Below are 26,875 nucleotides of genomic sequence, written 5' to 3'. Positions count from 1 at the left end.
CTCATATAAACCGCCACAAAGCCCCCTCACACTGCCCACTCGCACAAGACTTGTGGGGAAATTCTTCCACATTTCCTTGGGAGTCCAAATCTGGTCCTCACTCCACCTGACGTTACAGGTAAGACGGCTCATGTTGTGTGGAGTGTTTGTTAACACCTTGTGCTCCAGACAGATACAGTTAGTGTCCTGATAAAGTCTGACATATCTATATATTTTCAGGGATGAAAATGAAAGTCTGCCCGGTTTTGTTGGTCCTCGTGGCCGCCCTGTCCTCGTGGGGCACCCCTGCAGGTATGACTACCACACACTACACAATGGAACACACTGTGCAGTTGCTGCACAGCACAATTTGTGCACATTTTTTTCACACAGACACTGGGCGGAGTTATCCATGATAAATAAATCATACTTTTTACATATGTTTTTCTGATTTTGTGTGTGTTACACAACATGATGTTATGTCAGTCTCTTCCTGCTATATTTCAAAGATAAACACAGCATGTTTTACTGCCACATAAATCAGTGGTCATGTAGGAAGTCAGACTGAACTTTTGTTTGTTTGTTTTTGTTTTTTTTAATCTTGGCTCTGCAGACCTTTGTTGGAGGTGGAGCTGCAGTGTGGGTTACACACAGTCTGAAAATAATCAGATGTTAAAAAAACGCTTACCAAAAAAGTGTTTGTGCAAAGAAGATTGTTTCTCATGCAGCCACAATCCCAAAAATTTACTATTTCGCCGAGCCACAGACTTTCTACAGCAGATGTGAAAGCTGGTGTGTAGGAGCTGTTTCAGCTTCCATGTTGTGTATATATTGATTCCAGTCCAGACGGACAACAACCAAAGGAATGAAATGTGACTTTTTGGTCTTTAAAACTTTGTCTTACAGTGAACAAAGTCTGGGTTCCCTGTGCAGGTAGCCCTTATTGTGCTACTTCTCTATACAGGCTGTTTGTTTGTTTGTTTGTTTGTTTGTTTTTGTTTGTTTGTTTGTTTCACAGAAGTGTAGTTTGGATTTTAAGATGACAAAAAGACAAAAAGATTTGGTCATATATTTTCTCATATTCAAAAAGAACAATGTCATTTTAGAAACAAAGGTTTGTGGATTAAAACAAGTAAAATGTTTTCATATATTATATTTCATTATATATATTATATTTAATTTATCTATTGATGAGACTTTTTAGCTGTGAGTACAGGCTGGATTCAAACCTTGAGGTTTATAGGTCCTGACTTATAAGTGCTTGATAAGGCATCACTCTCTGTGTTACTGTGATCAAACTTCATTTGGTTGAATCCTGTTGGCGTCCAGCACCGACAGTGCCGGTCAGTTAGCACACTCGCTTGCTGCACTGTACAGCAGGCTCTGGCTGACCTATGAGACTAGGGTCACGCTCCTAAATCATTCCTCACATCACAGACTCTCTCTCGCTTTTTACCCCCCGCTGGCCCTGCTGGACTGCTGGAGTCCTATCAAAGCACAGAGGGAAACACCATCCGCTGTGGCAGAATCCCATTTCTCACCAGTGGAGGGGCTAACATCTTGCTGTGATCCAGAAAGCACTGTGATAAATCAATTAACCGTGTGTGTGTGTGTTGGCCTGAAGTGACAGGCATCTCCGCAGATCGTAGGTCCTGCCATCCTCTCCAGAGGAGGCTGACAGAGTGTCATAGGGCTTTTATATGACCAGCTTTTGTAATGGCCTGCAATTATGAAGAACTTGCACCCCTGGCACCTCCACAGCCCTACCCCCTCCAACACCCCCAACCACCCCCACCACCCCTTCTCTGACCGACCCTGGCAGGGCATGTTAGGTCCTGCTGGACACGCTGGGAATGCCATTGGTCACAGTTACAGCAAAACAACTGTGAGAGTCATGAGTAATGACAGGGTATAGGCTGGGGCCTTCATCCCCCCCACACCCATAAGGACGGGTCCCCACTTTGATCGCTCCACAGTGACACCCCCCAACCCCCCTTCTATTTCCTTGTACCTTTCTACAACAAGGCTCGCATTGTTCTCCAGTGGCTGTTTGGCTTATTTACTGCTGTGGCTGAGAGAAAAACACATGAAGGAGACTCAAGACAACAATATGCTTCATTAGGCTTTCAGAAGCCGCTCTGCACATAAGCTTTTAGACGTGAAAGAGAACCACTGATCAGCCGGGCTTACACTTAATCCTCTCATTTGGTGCCGATGCTCAATGCTGGATTATACTGACAAAAATGTATTGTTTTTTGTTTTGTTTGTTCCAGATGCCAAGGAGTTAACCATCACCACAATAAAGGTATTCTTCCTTTGTGCCTCTCTTCAGGATAACGTAAACATAAAAAAGAGAAGGCTCTTATTTTGAAATCTGACCATCATCTCCCTCATGAGGAGTTAAATAGTGATGGTGGCCATTAGTGGTAGCCAGAGTGACACCTACAGATACTGTAGGTGAAGGTGCTGGTGAATACATGTGGTGTAATGTTTCTATAAATCATTCCATTAAAGACGTGGCATGAATCAGGGTAATGTGGGACACAATAATTAACATTCAGTAATTCTAATTCTGACAGGATTTCCAATTAAATCTAATGCATTCTATCAGCATTTCAGTCTATTTAATTTGTTTAATTATTCATTTTGTATTAGTTTCTATTTAATGTATATTTTTATTTAAATACCGGTACATTTATTTTTTTATTTTATTTTTTTTTAATTTACATGCATACAAAAATATTGCTTCAAATAAAAATATTACATCAACAATACCATTTCCACAATATTATTGCAACATTTGATAATGTTGTTTTATATAATTTATTTCTTTTCAATATATGTAAATAATATTTTATTTACATCAGATAAATCTTTAACATTCATTTTGTCTTGTTGCTGGACTTCCAGCACCCTGACCTTTGACTCGCTCACTTGGACTTCCTGTTTGATGTTTTTTTTTCCACTTTCAAGAACATATTCACTTTAATATTGTAAAATAAGAGATAAATGCAATGTGTTACTCTAGTGTCCCACATGTCAGCACACCACATTACACTCCTGCACTGCAGAGCAGTAGTGATCAGAAACCTGTAGTGATCAGAAAGTGCTGTCATACAACAATACTAACTAACTAACAATAATACTAATGTGTTTCCTCAGCAAGAGCCGTACATCATGAGCAAAGGCTCGGAGCTGGAGGGTTACTGCATTGACCTGATCTCAGAACTTGCCAAGAAGGTGGGCTTCAAGTATAAACTGCAGCTTGTCAAGGACAACCGATACGGAGCCCTGGACTCCAGTGGGAACTGGAACGGCATGATGGGAGAGATTGTTAGAGGGGTAAGTCGCACAACATCACACACAACATCATATCTACTTCATTGTGTTGTGTGCCACTTTTTGGGGGTCCACTACTGAATTGGACCCCTTTTTTCCTTTAGAAATTCTTGGGTGCAGAGATCCAACAAGTTGCTGGAAATATTCCATAGACATTTTGCACCATGCTGACGTGACAGCATCACGTAGTTGTTGCAGATTTGTTGCTGCACATCCATGATGTAACCCTTGTGTTCAACTACATCCCAAAGGTGCTCTCTTAGAGTGAATTGGCTTCTGAAATCCAATATGTGCATCTCAGTTGTGCCAACACATAGTTGTCCACAATGGCCTGTTCTTTAATGTATGTCTCTCAAGAACAAGGTTGCACCTTTGCTGTGTTTGGAAAGAATTGGTGGATGTTTAGCATTTTCTGGCATAGCAGGTTTGTTATGTCTCCCACCAACCTTTAACGTTGTGAAGAACTCGGATCTAGTTTAGACAAAGCACTGCTGCGACTGAGCTGTGCCCTTCTGCAGGACTTTGATTTCCTCTCCAAAAAGCCGTCTTTGACTGAAATGTAACTCAGCAGTGTCCAGATCATCCAAGGTAAGTGATTGCTTTCTTAGGCAACTTTTAATTTCTTCATGTGTTGTTTTAACTTTACCCCTTCAGGGTTCTTTTCAGCTTGCTTGATTGTATTTAAAGAATTTTTTTTTTCTTCTACTTTACCTTTACAATCCAAGCCACTGCTCGTTTAAGCTTACTCCGATCCGAGTAACAGCTGATCAGCTGGTTCATTGGTTCTGCATTTTCTTCAACCTTCACTGTGTTGACTGTGCTCTTGAACTCTGGGTCATTGTCAAGGATTTCCTTCTTTCAAATGGGCTGTTCTGGCCAGTCATTTTCATTCAACAGAATATCTGGTTATCCATGTCCCTCTTTGCACCAAGCTTTCGCCTTCAGGCCTCGGCTTGCTTCATCTGCAGAGTTTTCGCTTGTTCAGACATACTTCCATTGGGAAGGAATAAAATTCTGTTTGCAACAAATGTTTTGAAATGAGCAGTTTTACTGTCCATGTATCTGAGCACCATAGAGACAGATTGTTGCAGTGGAACTTGAAGCTCTTGTTGCAACATCTTGTCGACTTTCACCACGACAACCACGGCGGTCAACCCGAGTCCAGGGATTTTGACTCTTTAGAGTGGAGCTACTCTTGACTTCCCTATGTGGAAAGCGCAGTGTTTTTCACCCTGTTTATTCTCTACCAGTAGAAAAGACACAATATTGTACGCATATTCTGAGACATCTGAAAAATGATGTAACTGTGCTGCAATAGTGCTTCCAAACTTGGTGGGTTTAAAACATCTACTCACATGGAAGTTGGAGAGGTGAGTAACATCCATCGTTCATCTTTTCCACTTCTCTGCATGTTTTTCACAAATGTTCGCATCCCAACCATGCTGCTCTCTACAGAGATCTTTCAACGAAAGCTTAGCATGCAAACCAAGAGGGTCGTAGATGGAGTTGACGACAGGCAAAATCTCTCCTCTGGTCTTTGGCTTGTCTCACAGCTTCATACTGTATCCATGAAACTTGTGTAGTCATCAAAAAAATTCGGGATTCTTTTTAAACTTCCTGAGCAAACATGCTACATGTTGTTTTGCCACACAAAAGTTATTAGACATTTGAAGATTCACATTCCTGAGTGGCAACCCAATGCTACAATGTCCGTTTTCAGAGATTGTCGTTCGAATGTTCTTTTGAATAGTTTACTGAAAAAAAACACAAAAATACAAATATGAATTCTTATTAATTCATTATTTTCACCATATCTTAACATTTTAGCCATTTTATTACTACAAATGAATTAAACTATAACTGGATCTTACAGTGTGGTTCAGATTTTTATTTGTAATTATTGACAGTGCTTACAGTCGCTGTGTTTTAACAGAACTGGAAATACTCGGAACTGACACACACACACACACACACACACTGCCTATAGGCTTTATTTGTTTGCTGTTGAATGCATTTTTGTTTTAATGCCGTTGTGTACTTTTATGTTTTCTGCTGGTTCTGGGTTCTGGGCTTTATTAATGTATGTATTCTTGTATGTTTGACTTATGGTGAATTATTGCCATTTGTCAGACCTAACTCTGACTGGCACCCTGCACAAAACCACCACACAACCAGCTCACCGCTTTCCAAAGATTACTTTGAACTTCAGCAGGTCGTCTTCGCCATGTCTAGAAGGTGTAATGCACTGAGCTGCTGATTAGAGTTTGGGTTAATGTCAATGTGTGTGTTAATGGTTAAGTTATTAGAAATGTTTAAAGTTTTAGTTTTTAACATCCATTTTAAAATTTAAGTACATTTAAATACATTCTATGTGTGCCTTTACCCTCTTCAGGAGGCCGACCTGGCTGTGGCTCCTCTGACCTTGACTGCTGCCAGAGAGCAGTATGTGGACATGACGACCCCCTTCATGCAAACAGGAATCGGCTTCATCCTGCGAAAAGATATGGCCTCTGAAGAGAGCTCCTTTAGCTTGTTGTCACCCTTCTCCACTGACATGTGGGTCGGCATCCTGGTTGCTTTCCTGTTAGCAGGTCTCACCTTGTTCCTTGTGGGAAGGTAAGTGTGTGTTTCAGAATGTTTTGCTAGAGTCTGTGAGCTTTTTCCATCAGTTATATTGTCAGCTGTCAGGTATCTGTGTGTGAGACAATTGCAATGGCAGGCTTTAATTTACTGTATTAACTCAGAAGGTTTTTAGCACCCTGCTTTAGGACTTCAGAACACAAGAAACTTTGCTTGATTGGGTGTAAAGGCTTTTGTGTATGAAATGCTGTTTTAGTCATAATTGAATAAACATAGACATCACTTCGGTTATGGTTCTACCGAAAGTAAACACGCTTTTGATAAGATGAAAATAACATTGCCATTTTTAATGGCACTTAAATAAAATAATAAATCTGTATGTACTTAATTTTTAACTAAAATGCACCCATAGTCAAATTGTATGGCTGCAAAGTTGGTCAATTTACTTGCACCTTTGGCATCCAGGGATTATTATATTTGCAAATTAAGAGCATGCTTTGACTTTGTCCTTCAGATAAGACTATGATTTGACAGACTGCAGGAATAACAGAGGTGGCATTTTATTATCGACCATTCACCCATTTCAGTTCCACTTGCACTTTACCTCTTTGTCCATATTTGTCATTTAAGTACATGTGGACTATGATGCTGCTAACATGGCAATGTCATAGCCGTGGTTCCACTTAAAGTCAACATATTTGCCAAGTATTGGTTTAGTCTCTTGAATTCGAACCTGTTGTTGAAGACAAGAAATACCAAAGAAAGGGAATTGTCTGTGCAGAGGCTTGAACCCTGGACCCTCAGACTAAAGGTCTGATTCCCCACTGACTCCACTTGGAAACAACTACAGGCCTCATTCACACTGGAGAAAGTCCGTCCAGATAGTGGGGGTGAATCCAGATAGCCTTTAAACTGGATACGTTCAGATCTATTTCCAGGCTCAATCCAGCTTAACCTGGCTTCTTTGTTGTCCTTCAAACCGCGAGGCTTTTTGTAACACCACAGAGCCTGGGTAGCTCAGTCGGTAGAGCATCAGACTTTTAATCTGAGGGTCCAGGGTTCAAGTCCCTGTTCAGGTGAGTCCCATTTATTTACATTTCTTGGTACCTGTCTTTGATTGTCTTGCACCCTCCAGACACTGTCCGCATTAACCCGGAAGTATGACGCCGCTAGATCCACCTCTGAGGCCCCGTTCACACTGGGGAAAAAAATGTGGCTTAAGCAGGATTTGGCCGCATCCAGATCAATCCAGATGTGTTTTTTTCCGAGTGTGAACACCTCCAATCCAGCTGAATCCAGTTTGATTTCAAGCCGGCTAGATCCACCCTCGAGAGGTGGATCTAGCAGGATTGGCTCAAATGTGGCTCAGGTGTGAACGCAAATGTGGCTAGCGAATCCAGCTTGCCACATTAATAGCCATATTACAAGGCGCCACCTAGTGGTTTGGAGAACAGCAAACACGCTGGATGAAGCCGGATTGAGTGCGGACACAACTGTGTGCTAGCCAGATTTGAAAATAGGTCTGAACGCATCCAGCTTAAAGGCTGTCTGGGCTCAATCCTACTCTAGCTGGAATGACTTTCTCCAGTGTGAACGGGGCCTGAGAGGTGGACTGAAATCAATCCGGATATATCCAGATTTGCGTTGTTCAGACTGGTTAAAGAGTATTCTTTCAAAAGAAGGTGTGAAGTGAGGGCTCCGGAAAAGATAACACTGGTTGTTTGACCCTGCTTTGTATTTCCTGGTGTCTGTATTTTCATGTCATACATCAGATCTGTTTGAATTAGAAGCAAAACAAAAGACGGCTTTGTTCAGGCAAAGTATTATGTCTCCATTTCATATTGTGTTCCTACATGAAGGACTGGACACAAGAAAGTTCATTACTGGATAACATTAATCCCTGTGGGTAAAACCCTACGTATGTTGACTACTGGAGGATAAATAGCCAATGTTCTTGCAACAAAAAAAAAATAGTGTGAGTTGTGGGCTTTGAAAATGTTAACACCTGGCTCTCCCCTGTAATTCCTGTTGTCTTGATTTTTATATAAGGAGTTGGATGCACATTTTTTCATCTTTTCATAACACCACAGAGCCTGGGTAGCTCAGTCGGTAGAGCATCAGACTTTTAATCTGAGGGTCCAGGGTTCAAGTCCCTGTTCAGGCGAGTCCCATTTATTTACACTTCTTGGTACCTGTCTTCGAATGTCTTGCACCCTCCAGGGGTGAGACATGAAGCCAAGACAGAGGTGTTTTGGCAGGTCACATGTAGAAGCTGGTTCCAAAAGTGAGTCGATCCATATAGACTCTTGTTAAAATGTCTTATAACTTCACAGCACAAATAAACATGCTTACAGCATGGTTTAACAAGCAGGTCTGGGAAAGTTTTGGAAACAAAAACAACTTCGTCTCGGTGTGGATGTGGCCTAAACGACTGATGTTCTACTTTTTGAGTGATAAAAGTGGTGTTGTAAATATTAACATTTTACCTGTTAGCACAGCTGTTTATCAGGCCTTTTATTTTTGCAGGATAAGCCCTAGTAAATGGGTTGAACCAGAGACAGATGAACACAACTTCACTCTGTTGCACAGCTTTTGGTACATAACTTGTCTGTACAGAGACTTGAACCCTGGAACCTCAGATTAAAAGTCTGATTCCCCACTGACTTGCCTTGAAAACAACTACAGACCAACCTCCTGGCATTATAAAAGCCATTGTAGGACCAAGAAAAGTTCATCTCAGTTGACTATTAGGCCCCATTCACACTGGAGAAAGTCAATCCAGCTAGAGTGGGGGTAAATCCAGATAGCCTCTAAACTGGATACGTTCAGACATATTTCAGCGCTCAATCCAGCTTAACCTGGCTTCTTTGTTGTCCTTCAAACTGCTAGGTGGCACCTCGTAAAACTCAGAGTCCCTTCAGGACAGCATGCGCTAGCTTTGTGTGTTTTTTTTCCCGTGTTGTTTGTTCTTTTGTTTTTTTTCGGTTCAACACAGAGTTTATTCCTTTGTTGCCATGTTGAAAATAGACTCGGGGCAAAGCTGTTGTAGTTCGACGGTTGTTTACATACGGCTTTTGTACGTGACTCGGACACTGTCCGCATTAACCCGGAAGTATGACGTCGCTAGCGGGATTCGCTAGCCGCATTTGCATTCAGACCTGAGCCAGATTTATGCCAATCCAGCTAGATCCACCTCTGAGGCCCCGTTCACACTGGGGAAAAAAATGTGGCTTAAGCAGGATTTGGCCGCATCCAGATCAATCCAGATGTGTTTTTTTCCGAGTGTGAACACCTCCAATCCAGCTGAATCCAGTTTGATTTCAAGCCGGCTAGATCCACCCTCGAGAGGTGGATCTAGCAGGATTGGCTCAAATGTGGCTCAGGTGTGAACGCAAATGTGGCTAGCGAATCCAGCTTGCCACATTAATAGCCATATTACAAGGCGCCACCTAGTGGTTTGGAGAACAGCAAACACGCTGGATGAAGCCGGATTGAGTGCGGACACAACTGTGTGCTAGCCAGATTTGAAAATAGGTCTGAACGCATCCAGCTTAAAGGCTGTCTGGGCTCAATCCTACTCTAGCTGGAATTACTTTCTCCAGTGTGAACGGGGCCTGAGAGGTGGACTGAAATCAATCCGGATATATCCAGATTTGCGTTGTTCAGACTGGTTAAAGAGTATTCTTTCAAAAGAAGGTGTGAAGTGAGGGCTCCGGAAAAGATAACACTGGTTGTTTGACCCTCCTTTGTATTTCCTGGTGTCTGTATTTTCATGTCATACATCAGATCTGTTTGAATTAGAAGCAAAACAAAAGACGGCTTTGTTCAGGCAAAGTATTATGTCTCCATTTCATATTGTGTTCCTACATGAAGGACTGGACACAAGAAAGTTCATTACTGGATAACATTAATCCCTGTGGGTAAAACCCTACGTATGTTGACTACTGGAGGATAAATAGCCAATGTTCTTGCAACAAAAAAAAAATAGTGTGAGTTGTGGGCTTTGAAAATGTTAACACCTGGCTCTCCCCTGTAATTCCTGTTGTCTTGATTTTTATATAAGGAGTAGGATGCACATTTTTTCATCTTTTTGTAACACCACAGAGCCTGGGTAGCTCAGTCGGTAGAGCATCAGACTTTTAATCTGAGGGTCCAGGGTTCAAGTCCCTGTTCAGGCGAGTCCAATTTATTTACACTTCTTGGTACCTGTCTTCGAATGTCTTGCACCCTCCAGGGGTGAGACATGAAGCCAAAACAGAGGTGTTTTGGCAGGTCAACTGTAGAAGCTGGTTCCAAAAGTGAGTCGATCCATATAGACTCTTGTTAAAATGTCTTATAACTTCACAGCACAAATAAACATGCTTACAGCATGGTTTAACAAGCAGGTCTGGGAAAGTTTTGGAAACAAAAACAACTTCGTCTCGGTGTGGATGTGGCCTAAACGACTGATGTTCTACTTTTTGAGTGATAAAAGTGGTGTTGTAAATATTAACATTTTACCTGTTAGCACAGCTGTTTATCAGGCCTTTTATTTTTGCAGGATAAGCCCTAGTAAATGGGTTGAACCAGAGACAGATGAACACAACTTCACTCTGTTGCACAGCTTTTGGTACATAACTTGTCTGTACAGAGACTTGAACCCTGGAACCTCAGATTAAAAGTCTGATTCCCCACTGACTTGCCTTGAAAACAACTACAGACCAACCTCCTGGCATTATAAAAGCCATTGTAGGACCAAGAAAAGTTCATCTCAGTTGACTATTAGGCCCCATTCACACTGGAGAAAGTCAATCCAGCTAGAGTGGGGGTAAATCCAGATAGCCTCTAAACTGGATACGTTCAGACATATTTCAGCGCTCAATCCAGCTTAACCTGGCTTCTTTGTTGTCCTTCAAACTGCTAGGTGGCACCTCGTAAAACTCAGAGTCCCTTCAGGACAGCATGCGCTAGCTTTGTGTGTTTTTTTCCCGTGTTGTTTGTTCTTTTGTTTTTTTTCGGTTCAACACAGAGTTTATTCCTTTGTTGCCATGTTGAAAATAGACTCGGGGCAAAGCTGTTGTAGTTCGACGGTTGTTTACATACGGCTTTTGTACGTGACTCGGACACTGTCCGCATTAACCCGGAAGTATGACGTCGCTAGCGGGATTCGCTAGCCGCATTTGCATTCAGACCTGAGCCAGATTTATGCCAATCCAGCTAGATCCACCTCTGAGGCCCCGTTCACACTGGGGAAAAAAATGTGGCTTAAGCAGGATTTGGCCGCATCCAGATCAATCCAGATGTGTTTTTTTCCGAGTGTGAACACCTCCAATCCAGCTGAATCCAGTTTGATTTCAAGCCGGCTAGATCCACCCTCGAGAGGTGGATCTAGCAGGATTGGCTCAAATGTGGCTCAGGTGTGAACGCAAATGTGGCTAGCGAATCCAGCTTGCCACATTAATAGCCATATTACAAGGCGCCACCTAGTGGTTTGGAGAACAGCAAACACGCTGGATGAAGCCGGATTGAGTGCGGACACAACTGTGTGCTAGCCAGATTTGAAAATAGGTCTGAACGCATCCAGCTTAAAGGCTGTCTGGGCTCAATCCTACTCTAGCTGGAATTACTTTCTCCAGTGTGAACGGGGCCTGAGAGGTGGACTGAAATCAATCCGGATATATCCAGATTTGCGTTGTTCAGACTGGTTAAAGAGTATTCTTTCAAAAGAAGGTGTGAAGTGAGGGCTCCGGAAAAGATAACACTGGTTGTTTGACCCTCCTTTGTATTTCCTGGTGTCTGTATTTTCATGTCATACATGAGATCTGTTTGAATTAGAAGCAAAACAAAAGACGGCTTTGTTCAGGCAAAGTATTATGTCTCCATTTCATATTGTGTTCCTACATGAAGGACTGGACACAAGAAAGTTCATTACTGGATAACATTAATCCCTGTGTAATCCCAGCTGTTTATCAGGCCTTTTATTTTTGCAGGATAAGCCCTAGTAAATGGGTTGAACCAGAGACAGATGAACACAACTTCACTCTGTTGCACAGCTTTTGGTACATAACTTGTCTGTACAGAGACTTGAACCCTGGAACCTCAGATTAAAAGTCTGATTCCCCACTGACTTGCCTTGAAAACAACTACAGACCAACCTCCTGGCATTATAAAAGCCATTGTAGGACCAAGAAAAGTTCATCTCAGTTGACTATTAGGCCCCATTCACACTGGAGAAAGTCAATCCAGCTAGAGTGGGGGTAAATCCAGATAGCCTCTAAACTGGATACGTTCAGACATATTTCAGCGCTCAATCCAGCTTAACCTGGCTTCTTTGTTGTCCTTCAAACTGCTAGGTGGCACCTCGTAAAACTCAGAGTCCCTTCAGGACAGCATGCTCTAGCTTTGTGCGTTTTTTTCCCGTGTTGTTTGTTCTTTTGTTTTTTTTCGGTTCAACACAGAGTTTATTCCTTTGTTGCCATGTTGAAAATAGACTCGGGGCAAAGCTGTTGTAGTTCGACGGTTGTTTACATACGGCTTTTGTACGTGACTCGGACACTGTCCGCATTAACCCGGAAGTATGACGTCGCTAGCGGGATTCGCTAGCCGCATTTGCATTCAGACCTGAGCCAGATTTATGCCAATCCAGCTAGATCCACCTCTGAGGCCCCTTTCACACTGGGGAAAAAAATGTGGCTTAAGCAGGATTTGGCCGCATCCAGATCAATCCAGATGTGTTTTTTTCCGAGTGTGAACACCTCCAATCCAGCTGAATCCAGTTTGATTTCAAGCCGGCTAGATCCACCCTCGAGAGGTGGATCTAGCAGGATTGGCTCAAATGTGGCTCAGGTGTGAACGCAAATGTGGCTAGCGAATCCAGCTTGCCACATTAATAGCCATATTACGAGGCGCCACCTAGTGGTTTGGAGAACAGCAAACACGCTGGATGAAGCCGGATTGAGTGCGGACACAACTGTGTGCTAGCCAGATTTGAAAATAGGTCTGAACGCATCCAGCTTAAAGGCTGTCTGGGCTCAATCCTACTCTAGCTGGAATTACTTTCTCCAGTGTGAACGGGGCCTGAGAGGTGGACTGAAATCAATCCGGATATATCCAGATTTGCGTTGTTCAGACTGGTTAAAGAGTATTCTTTCAAAAGAAGCTGTGAAGTGAGGGCTCCGGAAAAGATAACACTGGTTGTTTGACCCTCCTTTGTATTTCCTGGTGTCTGTATTTTCATGTCATACATGAGATCTGTTTGAATTAGAAGCAAAACAAAAGACGGCTTTGTTCAGGCAAAGTATTATGTCTCCATTTCATATTGTGTTCCTACATGAAGGACTGGACACAAGAAAGTTCATTACTGGATAACATTAATCCCTGTGGGTAAAACCCTACGTATGTTGACTACTGGAGGATAAATAGCCAATGTTCTTGCAACAAAAAAAAAAATAGTGTGAGTTGTGGGCTTTGAAAATGTTAACACCTGGCTCTCCCCTGTAATTCCTGTTGTCTTGATTTTTATATAAGGAGTTGGATGCACATTTTTTCATCTTTTCATAACGCCACAGAGCCTGGGTAGCTCCTCCGGCCGCCCGTGTGTCGAGCAAGCCGCCTCCTCCTACAGCCAATCGCGAGGCCGAGTGCTACCACGAATCTACCACGAATTGACCAATGACGGAGCCGCCCTCTACCACGATTCGCCAGCTCCCGCCTACCTCCGCCGACGGCCAACCACGAGGCCGAGTGCTACCACGAATTGACCACGAATTGACCAATGACAGAGCTGCCCTCTACCACGATTCGCCAGCCCCCGCCCCTGGCAACGAGCCGGCCAATCACAGCTCGGACCACTGCTTGAGGCGGATGTGGCCCGGTCACGACGCTGTTGCTATGGCTTCGTCATTGCCTTTTACCGAGCTACGTCGCCGTGGACGGCTATCAGGATAATTTACCCCAGTAACCGTCTGCAAGATTAATTTCTACCGGAGATTCCGACGTGTCGGTGAGTGAGTGTCGTTGTGTACATGCTGGTATGTGATTGTAAAGCGCTACGTTTGTGTAGCAATGTATGTATGAACGTACCTAGCCGGTGCTCTACTGGCTAGGATAAATTCACAGTTACCGACGGCTCAGATGGAATAATTGATCATAGACTGGCCTCTGTGTTGTTTACACCTATAAAGCATTTGACTGGGAGAACGCTACATTTAGTGTGTTTTAGCAAACATTTCCATTTACAGCGTTAGCTTCGGCTAATCAGCTACAGACAAGCCTCTTGTTATTGTTAGCTTTAGTTAGCTCTCTCTTTGTCTTCAGTTAGCGTAACTTTCAATGGACTTTTATTACTGCAGTGTAGTGTAGTATTACTGTGTCATAGCATCACTGTATTGGTTTTCAATATCCTATGATCATGTAGTTGTTATAATTAAATTATTGTTTTGTGTTAAAGTGAGGAACTCTCTCTTAGTGTTCTGATAAACATTATGCTTCTCCTCCTTGTTCTTCTATTGTTGTTCTTTTAGGACTAGTTACTGACAGACATGGATCCTGAAGCTGGTGGACTACACACCACCAAGGAAATACACTGGTACAGTTTCCTAATGTCTGGAAAAACTCATTTGTATTTAGGTTTAGTGCATATATTAGTACATGACATATGATTTGATGTGTTTGTGTGTATGATTTTCAGGAGAGCTTATGGGGTGGAGTATCTATATGACCAGACAGGCTACGCTTTGCTGGAGCCAGAGGAGTTTGAGGACGGCACTGTCCCCTTGCTGGATGCTCCTCCACTCACTGGTACATCTGCCACAGCACCTCCACTCACTGCAGGCTTTATAATTGTGAATTATAAGACAGCTACTGTAATATCTGGTCATTATTTTTCAAACTAGCATGTACACTTATCTTTTACTGCTATATTTCACACTGCCTTAATTTTCCAGGTGTTTCATCGGGTCCCAAGGGCAGCCAGACCTGTTCGACTCCATTCAAGAAAACTCTACAAGTCCTTGCCTTGCTTCAATCATCTCTATGATTATGACCTGGATGACTGAGACTCTTCATCAGCATACACCAGTGTGTTGTCAACAAAGCCTGTGTGATGGCTGAGACCACCATCCAGCTGCCTGAGGTGAACACAGCAATGCTGGCATGACGGTGAGTAAATCATGAAGTATGTGAACCATGTCAGCTGTATTTGTGAAATATATTGCTTCTGTAAAACTACTGTTTTGTTGTTGTTGTTTTTTTCAGGTACAACAAGCAGAGTCGGGCTCGGGAGACCGAGGTGCTTCAGCAAGCCATTGAGTCTCCAAAGCCATCCACACCTCAGAGAGAAGCTCTCTTGACCATGGCTGCAGGGGACAACCTGCACAGCTTTACCGTGCCAGCCAATACAGCAGAATGGCCAGGTTTAAAAGGCAGCTGGTGTTTGGGGGAGACAGACCCCCATCTCTTCTCTGAATCTTGAGGCCAGCCCGGCATCTGCTTCACTGCAGCATCCTGCCACCAGCGCAGCATCTTTGCTGCAGTGTATATCAGTGTGTATATAGTGTAAACAAACACATTCTTTTGGTATCAGTTTCCCCCTCTGTGTAATTCAGTTAATGATAATGTTCAGGTAGTTGGGCATGTACAGCTTCATAGAATGATAGTAGATTGAACAACAGGTCTGCCAGACAGTATTGTTTGACCTCTGGAATGTGTGGATTCTTAAAACTGTGAATCTGCCTTTATCACAATTAAATGAGGCTATAAACATTACAAAAGCTTTTGTTCGGTTTTTACAGGATTTGTAAATACAGTCTGATTTCAGTGTTTGTAAATACCATTTAATTTCACAAAATACTTTGATAAAAAATGATGTTTATCCAAATATGAATTTAGACTAATATTAAGAGGCTTTATGAGCAGTAAAGACTGCAAATAAACTCCTACTGGTCCTTTACATGTGCTCAATGTGAGCAATATTCCCCCCAAAAAGTTACTGAAATGGTAATAACACCTAAAAGGTTTTTTTCCATTGTTCTTATATATTTGGGTTTGTGGGTGTTAATCAAGAGTCTGGAGCCATTGATGAGCCTTATATTGCAGACAAGGTCGGTATACAAAAAAGGATGTTAAGAAAAATGCAGATTAACACATTACAGCTTGTTACTAAGGATACAATTATTGTATGCAATCCTGTTCCTCTCAAGCTCTTTCCATATTAGCTAAACAGCGAGCAGATTGCATTTATCCCATTCAATGCATGCATGTGCAATTGGACTATTACAGCAAATGACACGTGAAATTTGTCACATACAAACGGTGTGCATCACTCTCCTTTCGCTTTGTTTTTAATTATAACGTCACCTCGGTAAAATGTCATACAACGACCGATATGTTTCGCGTAATTTCAGTGCAAAATATTAACGCACCTAGCGGGATTCGAACCGGCGCTCTCGGCGCGATTTGTGGCGCGATTTGTGGCATCAACGTCGACACATGGGCGCTAGCCTTAGCTCAGTCGGTAGAGCATCAGACTTTTAATCTGAGGGTCCAGGGTTCAAGTCCCTGTTCAGGCGAGTCCCATTTATTTACACTTCTTGGTACCTGTCTTCGAATGTCTTGCACCCTCCAGGGGTGAGACATGAAGCCAAAACAGAGGTGTTTTGGCAGGTCACATGTAGAAGCTGGTTCCAAAAGTGAGTCGATCCATATAGACTCTTGTTAAAATGTCTTATAACTTCACAGCACAAATAAACATGCTTACAGCATGGTTTAACAAGCAGGTCTGGGAAAGTTTTGGAAACAAAAACAACTTCGTCTCGGTGTGGATGTGGCCTAAACGACTGATGTTCTACTTTTTGAGTGATAAAAGTGGTGTTGTAAATATTAACATTTTACCTGTTAGCACAGCTGTTTATCAGGCCTTTTATTTTTGCAGGATAAGCCCTAGTAAATGGGTTGAACCAGAGACAGATGAACACAACTTCACTCTGTTGCACAGCTTTTGGTACATAACTTGTCTGTACAGAGACTTGAACCCTGGAACCTCAGATTAAAAGTCTGATTCCCCACTGACTTGCCTTGAAAACAACTACAGACCAACCTCCTGGCATTATAAAAGCCATTGTAGGACCAAGAAAAGTTCATCTCAGTTGACTATTAGGCCCCATTCACACTGGAGAAAGTCAATCCAGCTAGAGTGGGGGTAAATCCAGATAGCCTCTAAACTGGATACGTTCAGACATATTTCAGCGCTCAATCCAGCTTAACCTGGCTTCTTTGTTGTCCTTCAAACTGCTAGGTGGCACCTCGTAAAACTCAGAGTCCCTTCAGGACAGCATGCGCTAGCTTTGTGCGTTTTTTTCCCGTGTTGTTTGTTCTTTTGTTTTTTTTCGGTTCAACACAGAGTTTATTCCTTTGTTGCCATGTTGAAAATAGACTCGGGGCAAAGCTGTTGTAGTTCGACGGTTGTTTACATACGGCTTTTGTACGTGACTCGGACACTGTCCGCATTAACCCGGAAGTATGACGTCGCTAGCGGGATTCGCTAGCCGCATTTGCATTCAGACCTGAGCCAGATTTATGCCAATCCAGCTAGATCCACCTCTGAGAGGTGGACTGAAATCAATCCGGATATATCCAGATTTGTGTTGTTCAGACAGACCCACCTTTGGCATCCAGGGATTATTATATTTGCGCCGGGTTACACCAGAGAAGAGCTCATGGACATCAGATTTACCATACCTGTGGACTTATCACCAGTTTTTTTAGCATCTGCTGCCGAGTTACTACACGTTTTAGTTAAAAAGGTGAGACGCCGGCGCAGAGGGAAGAGAGCTGGTGCGCTAGTGCGCCTCCGGAGACGTGGGACGCGCACACCGTTAACTGGGATTTTTCTCTCTAACGTCCGCTCACTTAGCAACAAAATGGACGAGCTGACACTGTTGATGGGAAGGAACAGGGACTTTTCTTCATCTTGTGTGTTGTGCTTCACGGAGACCTGGCTTTGTGAACAGATACCGGACTGCGCGCTGCAGCTGGAGGGATTCCAACTCCTCCGAGCGGATCGCCACAGGGAACTCTCTGGTAAAACCAAAGGTGGAGGTGTCTGTTTCTATATCAACAGTGGTTGGTGTACTGATGTGACTGTGATCTCCCAGCACTGCTCTCCTGCTCTGGAATACTTATTCATTCATTGTAAGCCATTTTACTCTCCACGTGAGTTTGCTTCATTCATTCTGGCCGCTGTTTACATCTCGCCCGGTGCGGACGTGCACGAGGCTCAGCGTGCACTCGCGGATCAGATCCTGTGTTTGGAGCAAACATATCCGGACTCCTTAATTATTGTCCTTGGTGACTTTAATAAAGGAAACCTGAGCAAAGAACTCCCGAAGTACAAACAGCTGATCAAATGCCCGACCAGAGAGGAGAACACACTGGATCACTGTGACACCACAATAAGCGAGGCATATCGCGCAGTGCCCCGTGCTGCTCTTGGACTATCTGACCATGTGATGGTCCATCTGATTCCTGCGTACAGACAGAGGCTGAAGCTCTCCAAACCTGTGGTGAGGACATCTAAAAAGTGGACCAGCCAGGCTGTGGAGGAGCTCCTGTTTTGAGACAACGGACTGGGAGGTGTTCAGGGCTTCCACTGATAGTCTTGATGAGTATACAGACACTGTGACATCATATATACAGTACTGTGAGGACAGTATTGTGCCAACACGCACCAGGGTGAGTTATAACAATGACAAACCCTGGTTCACAGCTAAACTCAGACAGCTGAGGCTAGAGAAGGAGGCTGCTTTCAGAAGTGGGGACAGAGACTGCTACAAACAGGCCAAGTACAGGTTTAGCAAGGAGGTGAGAAGTGCTAAATCACTGTACTCTGAGAAAATCCAGCAGCAGTTCTCTGCTAACGACTCTGTGTGGAAAGGACTGAGGCAGATCACCAACTACAAGCCCAAAGCCCCCCACTCAGCTGACGACCTGCAATTAGCCAACAGTCTGAACGAGTTCTACTGCCGCTTTGATGGACTATCAGCCAGCCCTGACACCTCTCCACACCCCATCAACACGGACATCCACATCAAAGATACCCCATCAGAGTCCTCCTTGCCCCCCTCCTCCTCCCCCTCAGCTGCCCTCTCAATACTGGAGGAGGATGTTAACAGGCTGTTCAGGAGACTGAACCCCCGCAAGGCTCCTGGACCTGATGGTGTGTCCCCCTCCTCCCTAAGACACTGTGCAGATGAGCTGACTCCAGTGCTCACAGACATCTTTAACACCTCTCTAGAGTCATGCCATGTGCCAGCCTGCTTCAAATCCTCCACCATTGTTCCAGTTCCCAAGAAACCAAGGATCACTGGTCTTAATGACTACAGACCTGTGGCACTGACGTCTGTAGTCATGAAGTCCTTTGAGCGCCTGGTACTGTTCCACCTCAAGACCATCACAGCCCCCCTCCTGGACCCCCTGCAGTTCGCCTACAGAGCTAACAGATCTGTGGACGATGCTGTCAACCTGGCTCTTCACTACATCCTGCAGCATCTGGACTCCCCGGGAACCTATGCTAGGATCCTGTTTGTGGACTTCAGCTCTGCTTTCAACACAATCCGCCCAGCTCTCCTCCAAGACAAGCTGTCCCTGCTGCATGTTCCAGACTCCATCTGCCGGTGGATCACTGACTTCCTGACAGACAGGAGACAGCATGTGAGGCTGGGGACGAATGTCTCGGAAACAAGGACCATCAGCACCGGTACCCCCCAAGGCTGTGTACTTTCCCCTCTGCTCTTCTCCCTGTACACCAACTGCTGCACCTCCAGCCACCAGTCTGTCAAGCTGATTAAGTTTGCTGACGACACCACCCTCATTGGACTCATCTCAGACGGGGATGAGTCTGCCTACAGGATGGAGGTGGACCGCCTGGTGTCCTGGTGTGCTGACAACAACCTGGAGCTGAATGACCAGAAGACAGTGGAGATGACAGTAGACTTTCGGAAAGTGCCAGCTCCATCACCCCCCCTCACCCTGACAGACACCCCCATCTCCACAGTGGACTCTTTCCGCTTCCTGGGTACCACCATCACCCAGGACCTCAAGTGGGAGCGCACCATCAGCTCCCTCATCAAAAAGGCCCAGCAGAGGATGTACTTCCTGCGGCAGCTGAGGAAACTCAAGGTGCCAGCCAGGATGATGGTTCAGTTCTACACGGCCATCATTGAGTCCATCCTCACCTCCTCCATCACAGTGTGGTACGCTGGGGCCACTGCCAGGGACAGGCACAGACTGCAGCGTGTTGTGCGCTCTGCTGAGAAGGTGATCGGCTGCAGCCTGCCATCTATCGAGGACCTGTACGTCTCCAGGACTCTGAGGCGTGCAGGTCGGATCACAGCTGACCCTTCTCACCCTGGACACGGACTCTTTGAGCCACTCCCCTCAGGCAGGAGGTTACGGTCCATTCGGACCAGAACCTCACGCCACAAGAACAGCTTCTTCCCCTCTGCTGTTGGACTGTTAAACTGTAATTAATGCACTGCTCTGCACTGTCTTCAGAAGGTCACTTTAGTATAGTCACTGCACAATGACGACTATTTGCACTGTTTACACCATCTTGCACTACTTGCACACGAGTACCACCTCACCGATCCATGTGGTACCTGTTACATTATTACATTATTACACTGTTCCATTCGATCATATAAGGGTCTGTTTACCATTTCATCTGCACAGTATTTTATGTTCTGTTCATTGTATGTCTGTTACGCCATGTCTGTCATGTAAATTTAGCCTTACTTTAGTTTATTTACTTAATTTTATCTTAGATTTTATCTTAGTTTTTATCTTATTGCATGTTAATTGTTATATGTTCTTTGTATGCACCAATCACTAAGGCAAATTCCTAGTAATGTGAACCCCCTTCACTTACATGGCAATAAACATGATTCTGATTCTGATTCTGATTCTGATTCAGATCTATTTCCACACTCAATCCAGCTTAACCTGGCTTCTTTGTTGTCCTTCAAACCGCGAGGCTTAAACCGTGGGTAAAACCCTACGTACGTTGACTACTGGTGTTTTGGCAGGTCACATGACAGTTGGTGAGTCGAGCCATATAGACTCATGTTAAAGTATCTTATAACTTCATAGCACAAATAAACATGCTTACAGCATTATTCAAAAAGCTAGTCTTGGTAAGTTTTGGAAACAAAAACAATTTCGTCTCGGTGTGGATGTGACCTAAACGACTGATAGATAAAAATCAGTGGCCAATTCAAGTCAAATTTATTTATAAAGCACATTTAAAACAACTTTCCTTGACCAAACTGCTGTATACAGGACTCAATCACAAATCAAAGTAAAATAATACAAATACAGTAGACAAGATAAAACACATAAGAGATAGTGATAAAACCCAAGTTGAGCTGCCTATTTAGTGTTAAAAGCCAAAGAAAAATATGTTTTGAGTGTGCTTTTAAACTCTTCTACAGATTGAGCAGATCTGACTTGAAGAGGCAGACTGTTCCACAGCCATGGGCCAGCCACTGCCAAGGCTCTGTCACCTCGAGTGATAAGCCTGGTGCTGGGGACTGCCAGGAGGAGCTGGTCTGCTGATTTTAATGCTCTAGCAGGGGCATAAAGGTGCAGCATGTCTGACAGATAAAGTGGTGCAGTGCGATGCAAACATGTAAAAACATTAATAAAATTTTAAATTGGGCTCTAAAAGAAACAGGCAGCCAATGTAGCAAGGCCAGCACTTGGTGATGTGCTCCCTTTTTCTTGTTTCTGTTAAAAGGCGAGCTGCTGCATTCATCTGGTACACTACATCTTTGAGACAGTCCTGGAAAGTTTTAATTGCAGAATGATCATGGGTGCTCAATGGGAGGTAGACTTAAATGTCATCTGCAAAGCAATGAAATGCCACATTGTGCTTTTTAAGAATTTCCCCTAGAGGGAGCATGTATATTAAAAATAGAACAGGACTTAAAATTGCACCCTGCGGCAGGCCAAATTTCAGTGGCATTTTTGATGCTGTCCAAGATGTACCGAGAAACTTCAGTTTGATAAAAACGACCTGAAACACTCAAGAACAGTACCCTTAATGCCAACATAATGCTCTATGCGAGATAAAAGTATATCATGGTCCACAGTGTCGAACGCGGCTGTTAAATGTAAACGCAACAGAACTGTAGATTTGCCCGAGCCAGCAGCTAAAAACAAATCATTTAAAACTTTTAAAAGGGCCGTTTCTGTGCTGTGCTGAGCTTTAAAACCAGATTGAAATATTTCTGTGATTCCATTCGCATCAAGGTGAGACTGTAGTTGGTCGTGTACAACTTTCTCCACAACCTTAGACAGTAATGGGAGTTTAGAGATTGGTCTAAAATTTGATAACACTGTGGGATCAAGATTAGTTTTTTTCATGAGTGGCTGGACCACGGCATGTTTGAAGGCAGCTGGGAAGCAGCCAGACATCAGGGAAGAATTGATAAAATCCAAAATGAGAGGTCCAAGAGTCGGCAACACCTCTTTAAACAGGTGAGGTGGAACACAGTCCAGTGGGCAGTTTGATGGTCTCAACTGCTGTACTACTCTAGATAAAAATGATAGAGATACAGTCTTGAAATGCTCAAAAACAACATTACATGTGGGGAGTATTGGAGACTCTAAGACACAGGGAGTGAGGGAGGACCTGACAGTAGACACCTTCTTGTAAAAGTCCACAGTGATGCAAGTGATACAACACAGTGGTGTTGTATGTATTAACATTTCACAGCTGTTTATCAGGCCTTTTATTTTTTGCAGGATAAGCCCTAGCGAATGGGTTGAACCAGAGACAGATGAACACAACTTCACCCTGTTGCACAGCTTTTGGTACATCACAGGAGCCCTAACCCTGCAAGGTATGTTCCCCACAGGCACAGCAACATACACATATACACTGCTGCTGACTGGCTCTTTCTGTCTGTTCCTTGTCAGTACAAGCATAACAAAATGTAACTTATTTTAGTGGGTTTTATCAGTAAGCAACAACATAACTTTTTCTTTACCCTGTCATATTTTACACAAAAATACAGAAAAGAGAAAAAGAATACTTGAAAGTTGTGGCAGAAGGGGAGAAAAAGGAAGGTGTAGCTCAGCTGGAGAAGCAGGAGGAGAGTGAGGGGTTAAATCAGAGCACACCCTTGAGTTGAATCAGGAGTACTTCGTGGTTGATTGTTCCCTGATGGTGGGTCGTTAGCCATTGCTGTTGTGGACCTGATGGGTGTGGCCTCCCTGTCCTCCATTCAACCAGTCACTGTCAGTTAAGTTTGAGTTTCCCATACACTCTCCTGGCCATTTTTCCTTCGAATGTCTTTAACCCTCCACTTCAAATTACTTGAAGTTGTGTGTGTGTTTTTTTTTAATATGATTGAATTTGGGGCATTATTGTTTATTATTATATTTTTATTTTGCTGTGTTTTCTGATTCTTCTGTGACTAAGGGTTTTGCTAACTTGGTATCAATTCTGAAAGGAGTAGCTGCCAATCTTTTATGCCTCCAGTGGAAATTAGGGATTCCTTGTCTGGCGCCCAACCTTATTTTTTGTTACTTTTAGAGCCCTGCACTACAAAGTCATCAGTCCTCCACCACCGTGCTTGACAGTGTGTATGAGATGTTTCTGTGTTTGGTTTTCAGCAGACATGGTGGTGAACATTAAGACCAAACAACTCCACTTTGGTCACATTAACATTGAGCACAGTGAGGTCTGTAGGCTATGACATGTAGCTCTTGGGGTTTTTGTATTTCTCTGTGATCTGGCTGGGGCATCCATTCCTAGGAAGGTTGACTTCCCTCTTGGCATGTTGTTAACACACACCCCAATACTTCAGCAGTCTTGTGTAGAGATCTGTACACCTGCTGATGATCAATTCATCAAGGATCATCAAAATGTTATGTTGTTTGCCTGAAGTTGTATTTGTGTCCAATATTAACAGCTACTATTGATCAGTTCTTTTTATTATTAGGTTTCACACAACAAATTAGAGGTGGTACTAACTTTTAAACATGCTTGTATATATAATTACCTTCACTTTGTTTTGTGGATTTTCAAAACTAATTATTAAAATCAAATTCTGAGCACTCAAAGAATATGTTACCACTATAACTATAACACACAGCAACATACAGCAGGTGTTGAACAGTAAGCCATGTCTTTACTGGAGCTCTGTTCAGTAGTCTGCTTGCTTTGTCCTCTCAGGTGCTGGTCCTCACCCCAAAGCCCTGTCTGGACGTGTCATCAGTGCCATCTGGTGGCTGTTTGCTGTGCTGCTGCTGGCCTGCTACTTTGGCAACTTGAACTCCCTGCTGCACTCCAACAGCAAACACGTCTCCATCAAGAGCTTTGAAGACCTCGCTAACCAGGAGGTGATTGATTATGGCACATTCGAAACTGGATCCACTGCGCAATTCTTCAAGGTACAATCAGAAGCATATGGTTATCATACATAGCAAAAATCATATCTGAGAATGGTTGGTGTCAATTTTTTTGTCATTCCTCTCTAGAATTCCAACAACGCTGTATACCGGCGTATCTACGAGCACATGGAGCGTAAGAAGAGCTTCGTGACCAGCATGGAGGAGGGTATTCGGCGCACCCAAGAGGGGAACTTTGCCTTTATTGGTGAAGCAGTGTCCTTGGACTTGGCAGTGGCTCGCTATTGTAAACTGACCCGTTCACAGGAAGTCATCTCTATGAGAGCCTATACCATTGCAGCACCTCTGGGTGAGTCTGGCAAGATCTTCTTAAAGACATAAAGCAACATAATCAGTATACTAGAACACAGTTGTTGAAATTCTTTTTGGTATTTTTTTTTTGGTAAGTTAATTGAGCACCTCTTTCTTCTGTCACACCATGATCCCCCAGGTTCACCACTAGTGAAAAACCTAACCATTGCCATCCTCCAGCTCAGTGAGTCTGGCGAGCTAACGTACTTGCGAGACAAGTGGTGGGCGAGCAGCTGTGTAGGCAGCGACAGCGACCACGTCTCAGTGGCCCTGGAGCCCCACAGCCTGCGAGGCCTCTTCCTCCTCCTCGGACTAGGACTTGGCATTGGGCTCCTGCTGGCCCTGCTTGAGCTTATAACCAGGGCCCGCAGCCAAGCCAAGGATGGCAAGGTAAGGATGAGTATCACATGGTGTGACCTTATCAACGATGGGTTTTATTCTGTACTGCTACATCCGTTCTTCCACAGAAATCCTGCTGCTCGGTGTTGACGTCAGAGCTGAACCAAAGGTTCGGCAGAGGACAGGAGAGCCCAGAGCAAGACAGTTCAGACAAAAACAAAGCCTAAATGATGCATGGTAGCATTTAATGAGACCGTATCTCCGTCCTTTTCTCACTAGCTTTCTGTATTTGGATAGTAAAGCCATGTGTTGTGTTTTGTACTTTTTTTAGAAATGCTATTTAGCAATAGCATATTAAGCAGCAAACCAATGACTGTTGTAGAACCTTAGCTACTCACCCTTCTGTTTTGTTTGCTGTTCAGTGTTTACAAGATATCTACACTCTCAGCTAACGTGTTAACCCCTTGACCTCTAATAATTTGATAACATCTACTGTCTTCTATCTTCCAAATAAATTCCTTAAACTCCTCTCCTGATTCGTCTGTCATCTTTATGATAATGTGCTATCAAAAGAAAATGCATCTATATTATTATTATTATTATTATTATTATTATTATTATTATTATTATTATTATATATAATTATTATGTGCGTATCCTTTAACCATCAATGATTACAAGTTTATGTGTCAGGCATATATATACACACACTATTTAGGAGAGAATGCAGAGGAAGATCTGATTCATCACAGATTAATAATATACTCATGTACGATATCTGTAACACATACATAAGAATTTATCAGAATCATACAAAGGTTTGAATCTGGCTGGGGTCTTCCTGTGTTGGTTTTCTCTTGGTACGCCGGCTTCCTCTGACAGACCAAAGGGACGATCCTATAATTAGAAGGTCAGGTGGGGGTGTAGTGCAGCGAACTGGAAGGTAAATATTCTACTTTAAGAGTCAGTGCAGAGTTAACTGCAGTTTAACAACTGTGACAGTGCACCTGCCTGAAGTGAAATGTTGGATAATGAAGGTACACATCTCTATCTCTCTCTGCAGTAAATAATGTCGACTCATATGCTACATGAATAATTTCTAATAATATGTAGTTTTCTATATAGTTTCTAAAAATTTCTAACATTTTGATCCTCTGAACAGTTTTAGCTTAATTTTAAATACATAATACAATGTGTCAATATAAAGATAGGGTGTGGCTTTCTAACATTTATAATAAAATAATTCAAAGTGTGTTTTCAGCCATCTGTTTTCTGAGCCTGGTTTGTCCTATACTACAGGGTCGTGGGGAGAGAGTACACCCTGGACAGGTCAAACAGTCTGTCCCGGGACAAACAGAGAGATGGTTTTGTTTTCCAATATTTAAAGCACATAACCTGGGGAGCTCAGTTAGGAGAGCTTTAGCTTCAAGTCTACTGATAAGTTTCCTTTGTTCTCAACTGTTAACTGTTTTAATTATATTACAACCTAAAATTCATTCCACTCACAAGTGGACGTTGATACTGCTAACATGCCGACAGTTGGATCCTCCCATAAAGACTCAAAACAGTGCTTCAGAAACCTAGGTGACATGGTGACATTTTGTTTGTTTGTCTGTTTGTTTGTTTGTATGTATGTATGTATGTATGTATGTATGTATGTATGTATGTATGTATGTATGTATGTATGTGTATGTATGTATGTATGTATGTATGTATGTATGTATGTATGTATGTATGTATGTATGTATGTTTGTTTGTTTGTTTGCTTGTTGTTGTTTGCGTACAGAGCCTGGATAGCTCAGTCGGTAGAGCATCAGACTTTTAATCTGAGGGTCCAGGGTTCAAGTCCCTGTTCAGGCGAGTCCTATTTATTTACAGTTCTTGGTACCTGTCTTCG

The 26,875-nt window shown here is 43.2% G+C and overlaps 1 protein-coding gene and 4 non-coding genes across 5 annotated transcripts; all 5 read left to right on the top strand.

Moving 5' to 3' along the window:
• On the top strand, positions 1-25,507 carry LOC114439089 (probable glutamate receptor). The gene is made up of 10 exons (XM_028410840.1): positions 1-118; positions 220-291; positions 2,253-2,284; positions 3,142-3,321; positions 5,711-5,934; positions 22,678-22,775; positions 24,113-24,330; positions 24,418-24,637; positions 24,779-25,029; positions 25,107-25,507. The coding sequence occupies exons 2-10, from the start codon at positions 222-224 to the stop codon at positions 25,203-25,205; spliced, it is 1,392 nt and encodes a 463-aa protein (XP_028266641.1). The 5' UTR covers positions 1-118; positions 220-221; the 3' UTR covers positions 25,206-25,507.
• On the top strand, positions 6,905-6,977 carry trnak-uuu (transfer RNA lysine (anticodon UUU)). The gene has a single exon. It is a non-coding gene; the product is annotated as a tRNA-Lys (tRNA).
• Positions 7,990-8,062, top strand: trnak-uuu (transfer RNA lysine (anticodon UUU)). Its single transcript has one exon. It is a non-coding gene; the product is annotated as a tRNA-Lys (tRNA).
• Positions 10,004-10,076, top strand: trnak-uuu (transfer RNA lysine (anticodon UUU)). The gene has a single exon. It is a non-coding gene; the product is annotated as a tRNA-Lys (tRNA).
• A 1,258-nt stretch (positions 25,508-26,765) lies between the features above and the next one.
• trnak-uuu (transfer RNA lysine (anticodon UUU)) lies at positions 26,766-26,838 on the top strand. Its single transcript has one exon. It is a non-coding gene; the product is annotated as a tRNA-Lys (tRNA).
• Positions 26,839-26,875: the final 37 nt, after the last annotated feature.

The sequence above is a fragment of the Parambassis ranga genome, chromosome 7 (assembly GCF_900634625.1).
Source record: "Parambassis ranga chromosome 7, fParRan2.1, whole genome shotgun sequence".
NCBI lineage: Eukaryota > Metazoa > Chordata > Actinopteri > Ambassidae > Parambassis > Parambassis ranga.
This window is presented reverse-complemented; position numbering and strand designations above follow the sequence as displayed.